The 13,153-nt window shown below is 35.1% G+C and overlaps 1 protein-coding gene across 1 annotated transcript; it reads left to right on the top strand.

Moving 5' to 3' along the window:
* Positions 1 to 3,404: 3,404 nt before the first annotated feature.
* LOC106835975 (olfactory receptor 8D1-like) lies at positions 3,405 to 4,361 on the top strand. Its single transcript, XM_014848602.3, has one exon. The coding sequence runs from the start codon at positions 3,405 to 3,407 to the stop codon at positions 4,359 to 4,361; it is 957 nt and encodes a 318-aa protein (XP_014704088.3).
* The last annotated feature ends 8,792 nt before the right edge of the window (positions 4,362 to 13,153 follow it).

The following is a 13,153-nucleotide window of genomic DNA, read 5'->3' as shown; positions in this document are numbered from 1 at the left end:
CCATCATTAACAGTCTGGCCCTAGCTAGCATCTCTCAACTGGAGCAGGTTTTTGTCTCCTCCTGGATTTTCCTGAATCTACTTCTTTACTCCTTAATAAATATTCTTGACAGAATAACCAGAGCTTGAATAATCCTTTTAAAAATACGTAAAAACATATAACACTCTTCCTTTTGCAAACTCTCCAAAAGTGCCCCATGACAACTCAAAAAAAAGATTCGCAGTTTTTATCAAGGCTTCTATCTGGTACCTAGCTCCATCTTCAATTCCACATATCAATCTCTTCCTTGCTCTTTCTGGCCCACCCACACTGGTTTCCTGTCTGATCTTGCAACATGACAAGCATGCTCTCTCAGAGCCTTTACACTGATGTTTCTTTTGCCCAAATCAATCTTGTTTTCCCTAGTTTTATTTGCATATAATTGACATACAACAGTATTAGTTTTAGGTGTACAATATGATGATTTGATATATGCATATATTTAGAAAAGATTACCACAGTAAGCTTAGTGAACATTTATCACCTCACACAGTTACAATTGTTTATTCTTATGATGAGAACTTTTAAGATTTGCTTTCTCAGAAACTTTCAAATATGCTACACAGTATTTTTAGCTACAGTCACCATGCTGCATATTTCATCGCCAGGGCTTATTTACCTTACAATTGGAAGTTTGTATCTTTCAACTATCTTCGTGCTTTTTCAAGGAATAATCTTTTATACAGATACTGACATGGCTCCCCCTCTGTTGGTTCACAAACTGACCCCCGTACACAGAGGGCAAGGAGAGGCTGAAGAAAGAGGCAGACCACCCCAGGTTGGAAGGTTTAATAAGCAAGGGAACTTACGGACAAGGCTTGCCTTGAGTGCCCAAAAGATGAGTAGATCTCTGCACCTGCCTGCCAGAATCTTAAAGTTTTATATGGAGACCTTAACTGGGTTCACTTCCATATTCAGTCCAGAGGGTCTCAACACCTTACTCTCTCAAGGCTACATCCTTGAAAATGACTTGCACTGTGGGAATACTAGGCATAGGGTACATTCCAGGGACAAAGAGGGGATGAGGGGCTTCCAATTTCCTGGGTCCAGCTCAAAGTTCAACCATTGGTCAAATCCTTTTGATGACCTCCTCCAACACCCTCTCAGTTCATTCAGGACTCAATTCAAATGTCACCTCTTTAGACAGGCCTCCTTTGACTACTTCTCTAATTACCAGCCTCTAACACTGCATTATTTTCCACATATTTCTCATTACTAGACTCTAAATTCTACGTATATTTCTTTGTTGGTTTATTGACCTCCCCCATTAGAATGTGCATTTTACGAGAGCAAGAATTTGTCTCATTCAATATTTTATCTTCAGCACATAGAAGATTCTCAATTGATAGCTATTGGGTGAAGAAATGAAAGAGCCATTTCAAAATGTATGTGTGTAGTAGGAATTATTATCACTGTTCTATGGATGAAGAAACTGGAGTTTATATAATAGAAGTAACTTATTCAGGTTCACATGGCTAGGAGATAACCATGCCGGAAAATGAATCCAGTTTCATATGACTTAGTAAACCAATATTTTTACCACTTCACAATGACTAGAATACAACTATAATATAAGAAATTTTATGACATGAGAGTCACAAAGTGCCTTTGAGGGGGAAGAAGTTTCATGGAGGACAATACTTTTAAGTTGGTTTTGAGAAAAGATGTGTTTTCATCTTTTTGTAGTCATAGGAAAATGAGTAAAACCATAGATAAAAGTGGGGAAGTCTGGGAAATACTTAAATCTCATTTGACCAGACAGAGCTGTGTTTGGTTTTGGAAACTGTAGGAAGTCTGTTCACATGACATCCAGCAACACAGAAACAATGTGTTATTTTTCAGAGGCCCTCTATCCACTTGCTGCAATGTTTCATTGGTGCCCACCCAGTGTTTTTTCCCTTGGCCTTATTTCATTCTATCCTTTGTATCTCGAGGCCTATTTTATTACTATTTTTCTTATTCTCCTTAAAGAGGAAATATTTTTATTTCACATCGTATCTCCAACTTGAAAAGCTAAAGGAAAGAGTTTGCATGTTCAGCTGTTTTTCTTGTTGTTATCTAACGAGTTTATACTGTAGGAATTGGACATTGGAGTAATTTTTTCACAGAGTAATGTGTATGTGTGTGTGCAATAGTGCACGTGCAAATCTTTTTGTTTTTCCACCTTAAAGCTATTGAAGAGACAACACAGTCTTACTTAAACAAGAAAATAAATGCTTTAAACGCTTATCAAAATCTACGATAGACTATTCTAATATGCTTTTGCTAACAACAGGAAGAAAATATTAGAGAAAGTGATTTAACAGTAATAGTAATAAAAGTAGCATAATAAGTAAAGCTTCACAGAAGTTACAATAATGTGGTCAGGTACAGGAAAAAAGCTGGTTTATAGGGCATGTTTTTTTTTTTTTAATTAGAAAAACAAAGATATGAATTCTGCCTCTAACACTTACTAGCTGTGTGAGCTTGGGATATGTACATAAACTCACTTGTAAAACAGTAAAAAAAATATTGCTTTCAAGTTTCCTGACTTAGGGAAAGTATTTATTTAACCTCTTTGTCTCATTAAATCTATAAAATAGAGATAATAACAGTATCTATTTCATGGGATTGTAATGAAGATTAAGTGAAATTGCAAATAAAATGTTCTTAACGTTGTGCCCACTACCTGATAGGTGCTCAATAAACGCAACAGTAACAGCTCCTTCTGCTGTTACTATTCTTCATTCTCCTCAGTTTCCTTCCACACATGATGACAGCTTCCCTTCTAGCATTGCCCTCTTCCTGCTAGCTCCAGGATGCCTTAATTCCTCTCCTCTCTGTATAATAATATGGGTAGAAGAAAGAAAAGGCAAAGTCCAAACCAATAACTCAGGGGGAAGATGGAAAGCTTGGTGAAAAGAAAGGTCTTTTTGACTGGAGTCAGGGACTGAATGAGCAAATTAAAGATGCCAAAGCCAAAAGGGGAACCAGGAAGGGAGAGGTTAAGCTCTGAGACATCAGAAGGGAGCACAGATTGTTGCAGATTGAAAACCAACAAAACAGGGCAACAGCTCTGTACTGTTTCTCAAAAGGTGACTGAATAACAGAACAATTATTTTTCATTTATAGGGGAATCTAAAACAATTTGTGGAGACAAAATGATTTTCACTTCTAGATGTCACATGGAGTAATGAAGCCAAATGAGGTATTGACTTCTTGATAAAGACTTCAATTAAAAGTGTGTTGTAGTCTCTTGGTTTCCTGACATTTTATGTCAGTTAGATATTATGTCATTTATCAGATCTTGGTTCACTAAATTCTGTTGGATGACAATGTCTTTCTAATGAGAACATCTTCCCCAAACCACTCAGACTGGAAGAAGCATGCATAGAGGAAATCATTCTTCAGTAACTGAGTTTATCCTTGAGGGGTTAACAGATCAGCCAGGACTCCAGATCCCTCTATTCTTCCTGTTTTTATTTATCTACATGGTCTCCATAGTGGGAAACTTTAGCTTAGTCTTTTTAATCAGGATCAGTTCTCAGCTTCACACTCCCATGTATTATTTTCTCAGTAATTTATCTTTCATAGATCTCTGCCTCTCCTCTGTCATAATTCCCAAGATGTTGGTGAACTTCATGTCAGAGAAGAATTTCACCTCCCTTCCTGAGTGCATGGCCCAGCTCTTTTTCTTCTGCTTCTTTGGTATTGGTGACTCTTACATGCTGACAGTCATGGCATATGATCGTTATGTTGCCATCTGTAACCCCTTGCTCTACAATGTCACCATGTCCCACAGAGTTTGTTTTCTACTGGTCATGAGTGTGTATATAGTAGGGGCCATTGGAGCCTTGGTTCATGCCAGCTACATAGCTAGTCGCTCTTTCTGTGGAACTAATATCATTCACCATTACTTCTGTGACATCCTTCCTCTTCTGAATATATCTTGCTCAAGAGACTACACAAAGGAACTTCTGGTGATGATTTTGGTTGGATTCAATGTATTTGCATGTGCTTTAGCCATCTTCACCTCTTATGCCTTCATCCTTTCCAGCATCATGTGCATCCGCTCAGGTGAAGGCAGGTCCAAAGCTGTCAGTACATGCAGCTCCCACCTTGCAGCTGTTGGGGTCTTCTATGGCTCCATCATCTTTATGTATTTTAAACCATCTACCAGTGACACAACACAGGAGAAGGTGTCCTCTGTGTTTTACACCACCGTGATTCCCATGCTTAACCCCCTTATCTACAGCCTTAGGAACAAGGATGTCAAAGAATCTCTAAAAAAGTTATGTATGGTGGGATACTTTCTGAATATGTGTAGAAAACAGCACTTTTAAAAGTAAATAACACTTTTAAAAATTTATTTTTGTTTTTACTTCTGCTTCTTTTTAAGATTAACTAATCAGTTTCAAGTCAATGTCTATCTTAAGCTAAAATGTCTGAATATTTACTTTTGGTGACACTCACTTCCTCTTTAGCAGTGCCTACTCCCAAGACCCAGTGCCCTTATACTCTCTCTAATCTCCTAACAACTCAAGGAACAGTCTTCCTAGCCTACATTCTTACTTACTGGTCTATGCTTATAGATGACAGATAGATAGATAGATGATACAGAGATATGTATCTCCATCTCTATCTATTTACCTATCTATATGTATCTCAGATCTGTTCCTTTGTGTAAATGTTCTTGCTAAACAAAAATTCCTGACCAAACCTATTTTAAAGTTGCAATGTTTAATAATGGCTAAATGTGTAAATTCCCTGAGAAATTTACATTTTAATATACAACAAGGTTGCAAAAGCAATAGACATTTCTTAGTATAATTTCAAGAGAATCTAGTTTCTAGTAAACAAGAAGAAATATTATTTTCATAAGTCTTCCAGCTGTTGTTATAATCATCAAATATCATATCTGTCTTGTGAAGATCTCAAATGGGGGTGGAGGTTGAGGTTGAGGATGGCAAAAAGGGACAAAATAGTTTCTAATTTTACATTTTCACTATAATTTTAATTTACATATTTTCTTTCCAATGTATTGGATATTTTGACTCATTCCAATTGAATCTCAAGGTGACTTCCTTAATTGCTCACTATTTACTTTCCCAGTATTCAGAATAATCTCTAAGCCTCACTACACCATTGTGATTAATTTATCTCAGTCAGTCAACAAGTATTTGCTGGACAACTATGTGCCAGGCAGACAAAATATCCTACCCTCATGGGAAGCAAATCACGAACAAATGAACAAGAAAACATACTATATCTAATGGGAATAAGTGCTATAGGGAAACTAAAGCAGAGAAGCAGGTTGGGTGCTGAGGGTGGGGTGGGGCTTACTCTTTTAAACACGGAGGTCACAGTCTGAGAAATCTGACTTTTGAATAGAAACCTGAAGGAGGTGAAGAATCAAACTACATGACTAAAGAAGAAAATTCAGGCAAAGAGAACATGAAATACAATCTCTGAAAGAGGAGGATGTTCAGGCACATTTAAGAAACAGCACCGTGGGAAGTGCTCTGTAAGCAGAATGAACAGAGGCAGGATAATGAAAGGTGCTATCAGAGGGATGATGGAGGGAAGGAGGCAAAATCTGTAGGGACTGAGGGCAAGTATGAAAAGTTTGGTTGTCCTTGTAAATAAATGGGAAGCCACAATTAATAGATTGCTCTTGCTTTTTCCACTAAAAGAGCCTAGAAACAATGACATTCAAGTAACAAAGATTATACCTCTCACCCAATGATATTTGGTTTCTAAATATCACACCACGCTAAAATAAAACCAGGACTTCACGGAGAAATGGCAAATTCCAAAGTGAGGTATCTAAAATTCAAGATGAACCTGGAACATCTATTATTCCATAGGGTAAATAAGTGCCCCAAATTTATGGACATGTGTCAAAAAGACAATGAGTTAACTTGAAAGGGATCCTAGTGCACAAATTTTGGACAATTTGAACACCAAAATGGATGGTTTCTGAGAATCATCAGTCCTTACTGATGTAAAAATAACAAAGACAATAATAAAATAAATAGTATAAAAGGGAAAACTCTTCATTACAGACAACATCAACTAACAAATATAAAAGGAATGATAAAATTACAAACTTATGCTGCAGTGAACATATTAATAATTGATTTAAGTAAGAATCATCAATGAAAACTAAAATCAGTGGGTAAAAAATTATAGGGGAGTAAGAACAAGATATACACACAATCTCAAAGTATCATGTCAAAGATTATTTATTAATAACAAAGGGAAAGGAATACTTTTACAATAGTAAATTTAGTGGGAACCATCTTAACCTAATGATTAAACTTAACATCACCAATAACGACAAAAATTGACGTCATATATTTTCTGCTCTGATTTTATGAAAACATAACCATCTATCACAATGGTCTAACTACCAAAGTCTACTCTCTGCTCCTCAGATCTATTAAAAGCTTTCCGTCTTTTGTGGCAGTTTTCCCCACTGCTTAGAATGTTCTATACCAAGGTCCTCACATGCCTAGAATCTTATTCATACTGAGATTCTGCTTTAATTATCACTTCTTCAGAAAAGCCTTTCCTGACCACTCAGTCTAAATTGCCTCAGAGTCATATTATCCTGTTTTCCTTTCAGTACCATACATTATCTTGTTGATTTATTTTATTGTTTGTTTCATCCTTCTAAGATATAAGCTGCATGACAGCAGAGACTTTGCTTGTCTTGTTCATTATTGTACTTAGAATGTGTTGAAGAGTGCCTAGAGTTAGTTTAATTAATATTTGTTAAATGACTTTAGGTATAAGATAAAAAAATTATTTAAAATAAGATACATCATGCAAATTTTGGTGTTTCAGTCAGGGGAATAAATCCATCTTCTGCCAACAAGAAGGACTCTAGAAAGCTACAACTGGAAGTTTCTTAGGCTCCTGATACCTAGCTCCACCCTCTGTCCCCATTGTCTTCATTAAAAGCCTTACATGAATTCTTGTGAATTCTTCCAATTATCCAACCTCTTGCAGTCTTTGCAATATCCAAAACAGAGAGTTTCAGTAAAGAGTGAGTAGCCAATAGTATCAAATATTCAGAGATTTCCAGGAAAATAAGGACATTTATATAAAATGTTATTTTTTTTAAGGTTCCAATTAGGTGGCCCTAGGTGATCAGGAAAATGAGATTATTGTGAAAAAATTCACCATGGAATGGTCCTCAGCATTAACTTTGCAAAATAACCTTAGTAAAGTCCAGTAACGGGAAAGAAAAAACACTAATAAGAGCTTTTTGAATGACAGAAACAAAAATGTGAACCTGAGTTTCTGGTAAGAATGATAAGCACAAATTACAAAATCACTGATTTGATATATGTATGAAATACAAAAAAAAAATTAAAGTCCATGAAGTGAGCATCAAGTTATGGTAGTGATAGAAACTGCTAGCTTCATGAGACTCTGGGAAATTTTACTATCATCATTTTGGAGATAGAGTGATGGCCAGAGACAGATTCTTATTATTTTTCCTCTTAGGACTAAGGAGTGCACAAACCAAAGTTAGGAAGAGCTATTACCTATGTGGAAGGGATTAGGAAGAGATATTACATACAACTATTAGGGATTCCTCTAATGAAGAAGTGCTTAATCCTTTTTTGAATCAGAAACACTTTAGGTTGTGAGATAAAGAATTAAGTTCTTTCTTAGAATAATGTCTCTAACTGGATAAAATATATAAGATTAAAACTATGATTATCAAAATATTTTTAAAAATTGTGACAGTAATATACCTATAAATATATATTAGTGTATATTATAATTAATATATGTATTATATATGCTATACATATAATGTATGCAAATAGTTCTTTATTAATGAATTAAACGGCAAAATTTAGTGGCAGATACAATACTGTAATTTGAAGTAAGGGTGAGTATAAATGTTCATGATCAGAACCTTAATTTCATTCTAAGAATCCCTTTGAGAAATGTGCAACAACTTTAATGTGGTAGGAAAATATGGTGTGATTCTACTGGTGACAAAGTCATAGATATTGCATATTTTAACAGGATTTGTTACTAAGATTCTGACTTGAAGGTAATGTTACATTTTAGTTATAGATTAGTGAAAATAAACTTCCTATCCAAGTTTTCAGACTTGTAAACTGCAAGTTAAAGAGATCTTCTCTAATGAAAGCAAAGTCTCCAAAGCTCCATACTGAATTTTAGCAATGAGCTGAATTCCAAGACTATCCCAATGGGCATAAGTTCCCCTCCTGAATAGGTGGAGTGTATCCTGATTCAACACATAAAGCAAAATCTCCGAAGAAAGCACAGCTCCCCATTCATTAAATATGAGGTACATACAAAAATTCTCTCCTCCACTCTGCCTCCATACTACCAGGTTAAAGAAGTGGACAAAAACATATCAAGCCCTTAAATTGTACCTCAAAGAGGAGAACAAACAGCTCTTAGATAACCTGGAGGGAGATTCCATGTGAATTCACACACCATGTATGTCAGAGTTATACAGAACTGACATTAGGAATGAGCAAGTAAAAAGATACCAAGAGCAATTTTAGAATCTATTTATGTGAATGATATAAGTTTTCTATGTGAAGTACAGTCAAGAAGGACAGCTGCCTTTCTATTAATGGAGTAACATTACTAGCAATAGGTAATATTACTGACATGGTATATTTCCCTAAGTCTGGCACAATTGGTATTGGTTTTTCTCTTGAGCGCTGGAACATTTCACTGCATGTTATCCAAAGCAATACCTTCCATTGAAATATGTTCCATTAAAAATTGAGTTACCAGGGCCAGGACAGTGGCACAATGGTTAAGTGTGCATGTTCTGCTTTGGAGGCCCTGAGTTCACTGGTTTGGAACCCAGGTGTGGACATGTCACCACTTGGCAAGCCATGCTGTGGTAGGTGTCCCACATATAAAGTAGAGGAAGATGGGCATGGATGTTAGCTCAGGGCTAGTCTTCCTCAGTAAAAAGAGGAGGATTGGCAGCAGTTAACTCAGGGCTAATCTTCCTCAAAAAAAAAAAAATTGAGTTATTTTTCTTCTTCCACGATCAGGAAAATTTATATAAATTTATATAATGTTTTTGTTTACTAAAGCTTGCATAACATGAGACTATTTTAATAATTTCTATCTATTCTGTGTATCTATCTGTGTATATATGTCTCTATATATGATTAATTACTGATATTTTACTTTGTGTGTGTGTGTAATCAAATGTGAGACGACTTTTATTGCTCTTCCATTTTAGTTTTTTATCTTATCGGAATGTCTTTGAAATTAGTATAAATTATTTTCATAAAAATGAAGTAATTTTAAAAAATAAAATATTTACAGATTTGATCAGAGAAAATAAAATGCTGTCATTTGTTCCGTGTGCAACATGCCAGGACATAAATGAAAATGAAAAACACAACATACCAAAACTTATGGGATGCAGCAAAAGCAGTACTAAGAGGGAAGTATACAGCAGTACAGGCTTACCTCAGAAGAACAAGACACATGCATTTCTTGACCTTCTGTTCATGTGTCTTCTTAGAGACCATCTTCTACTCAAATTGTTTCTACACTAGAAATTTCCTTTTCCCCATTTTAGTGGAGGGTATAATGTTCTGTGTCTTCACTCTCTAGGTCCTCCTAACTTTCGACCTGAGAGTTAATTAATATTTCTCTGCTCTAAGGCTAGTCACTTACTCAATGATCACTTCTAGTGTTTTACAACAAGGTGAAAAACTGTGAGACTGTGTATAGGAACTACAGTTCCCTTAACGTAGGTACACACAAATCACACCTAGTGTGGTCAGGGGTTATTCCCTTATAATAACATCCCAAATGTAGAGCCTCTGCCAATTTCATTGGAATAGAAATTTCTATCTCTCATGCTTTACAAATTGAAGTATTGCAATATTCCAGATGGTATCCCATTTATGAGTAAGTCTCCCAAAATCAAGATATAGTAAAACCCCTTCCTCTTTAACTACCATCAGTAAGCGTCCTAAGTCTTTTAAAGTTTCAGAGAGTTCTTATTAGAAAGAGGCTGAAAATGTCTCCTTAATGGGCATAAACTGTGGTGCAAATGGAAGAAGCATGTAAAGGAGTTATTTTGTCCTATTAAATGCTCCTCAGAGTAGTACACTCCAATACAAATATAATATGAGCCCCAAATAAGAGTCACATAGGTAATTTTAAATTTTCTAGTAGCTACATTTAAAAAGTAAAAAGAAACAGGCAAAATTAATTTCCTAATATGTTCTATTTAACCCAGAATACCTAAAATATTTTCATTTCAACATACGAGTACTATAAATGAGATAATTTACATTTTTTGCTTGTATTAAGTCTACAAGCCTGGTGTATATTTTACACCTTCAAAGCGTCTCCATTTGGACTGGCAACATTTCAGTGCTCAGTCGTGAGCGCAGTGGCTGCTATATTGGACACCATAGCTCTAGAGTTAGCATGTTAAAATGGTAGATATTACAGTAACATTTTTATATGTTAAATAGATGAGGCTGTGTCTTATATTGTGTTTAACATTTGCAAAACAATGCATAGAACTCTACCTGAGACATGTATTAATATTTTTCCAGCTTTATTGAGGTATAGTTAGTATACAAAAAATTGTACATAATCTATACAATTTGATGTGTTTGAATATAAGCATACACTCATGTTACCATCATCACAACCAAGGTAATAAACATATTCATCCTCACAGCTAGAATATACAACTATGTACTGGGAGGGCTTTGGGGAGAAAATATTAAAAAAAAGAAGATTGGCAACAGATGTTAGTTCAGGAGACAATCTTTTAAAAAATTATTATTATTAAATTTTTATTTTTTTCGGATGTACATCATACTTTGAATTCTGTGTACATTACATCATGTTCACCTCCTGAACACTAATTATAGTGCATCCTCTCACATGTGAGCCTAATCACCCCTTTTGCCCCCCCTCCCCCTTCCCCAATGGTAACCACCAGTCAAATCTCCAATGCTATGTGTTCTTTGTTTTTTTGTCGTTTTTATCTTCTACTTATGAGTGAGACCATATGGTATTTGACTTTCTCCCTCTGACTTATTTCTAAAAAACATATTTAAAAACCCCATATTCATCACCTCCAAAAGTTTCTTTGTGTCCTTTTGTGTTTTTTTGACATTTTCTTTTGTCAGTAAGAACACTCAACATGAGATCTACCCTCTCAACAAATTTTTAAGTGTATGATACCATATTGTTAACAATAGGTACTATGTTGTGCAGCAGATCTGTAGAGCTTATTCATTTTGTATAAGTGTGACTTTATATCCATTGAACTACAACTCCCCTATCTTCCTCTCCTCATCCTCCGGTAACCATCATTCTATTTCCTACTTCTATACATTTGACTTTTTTAGATGCTTCATATAAGTGAAATCATGAAGTATTTGTCCTTCTGTAACTATAACATATTGAACTTAGCATAATATTTTTAAGGTTAATCCATATTTTTTAATGGTAAGATTTCATTCTTTTTTTGAGGCTGAATACTATTCCATTGTATGTATACACTACATTTTCTTGATTCCTTTATCTTTCAAAGGACATTTGTGTTGTTTCCATATCTTGGCTATTATGAATAGTGCCACAGTGAACACGAGATTCTCTTTAAGATTTCAGCTCTTTCGTAGATACATCCAGAAGTGGGATTGATGGATCATAAGATTGTTAAAAATTACTTTTAATTTTTTGAGGAACTTCTATGTGTTTACATGTACTCACTATTACAATCATTTATTCAAAAAACATCTAACAGAGGCCTATAATGTACAAGCCTCTACACGGGCATTGCAATGCTGCGTACTGATAAGAATACAAAGAATCATATTTTTGCCTTAGAAGAGAACTTCACTAATAAATTGGAAAGTTTGAAGAGAGAAATCTTAAAGCCGGTGATTTGATCAGTGGCATAGTCAGAGGAAAAGCATTATTAGGACAAAAGTGATGGCGAAATGTATGGAGACAGGAAAACACATGTTTATGGCGGGAAGAATGACCACTCCATTTTAATTAAGGTCAAGAGTACATGCAGAATAAGCTGAAAATCAATTCATAAAACTGAGTCAGAATAAATTCAAATATTTTATTGCTCTTTTTTACATTTGGGCTTTGATGTTATGAGGAGTCATTAAAGGATGTTGAATAGCAGAAAAATGTGATTCATTTATTGATGTGGTTCACTTTCGTAATAAAATGAACCCAGAAGTGATGCATGTTGAATCAGAGGAATTTTGAGACAGCACTTCAACAGAAAGCCCATGTAGTAATAAGGTAAGTGTGACTTGGGAGACACAAGAAGATTTCACATGACATGGAAAATATGAGATACAGAGCACGAGGAAGAGGTTCAAAGTGACCATGTGTTAGGCTCCTGGAAACAAAGAGAATGGCATTATCATTAATAAAAATGAGAAGAGGCTAACAGAAACTAGGCTAGGAGGAATGTTGATGAATTCACTACTGTTAAGGTGAATTTTCTCCCATCCATTGGCTTGGCTTTTTTCTCTGATGATGGTGACTTTTGAAGCACAATTTTCATTTCATTTTTATAATGAATAATTTGTCTATTTTTTCTTTTGATGCCTGTGCCTTTGGTGTCATATCCAAGAAATCATTGCCAAATCAAATACTGTAAATTTTTGCCCTATATTTTCTTCTAAGTGTTTCACATATTTAGGAGTTATATTTGTCTTATCCATTTTGAGTAATTTTTGTATATAGTGTTAGGTAAGTGTCCAACTTCACTGTTTTGCATATGGATATCCAGTTTTTCCAACACTATCTTTTGAAAAGACAGTCTTTTTCCCTTTTGGTTGTCTTGGCACCCTTGTCAAAAATTATTTGACCATATATGGATGGACACTATTTATGAGCACTATTCTATTCCGTTGTCAGTGTTTATGCCATTACCATGCTCTTGATTATGTTAGCTTTGTAGTAAGTTTTTAACTAGGAACTGTGAGTTCCCTAAAATTCTCTTTTCTTTCTTAAGATATTTTTTGGTTATTCAGGGTCCCTTGAGATTCCGTATAAATTTTAGGATGGGTTCATCTATTTCTGCAGCAAATATCGTTGGGATTTTGGT

Source organism: Equus asinus, chromosome 20 (genome assembly GCF_041296235.1).
Source record: "Equus asinus isolate D_3611 breed Donkey chromosome 20, EquAss-T2T_v2, whole genome shotgun sequence".
In the NCBI taxonomy this organism is placed as follows: Eukaryota; Metazoa; Chordata; class Mammalia; order Perissodactyla; family Equidae; genus Equus; species Equus asinus.
Note: the sequence above shows the minus strand (reverse complement) of the source record. Positions and strands in the feature narration are given on the sequence as shown.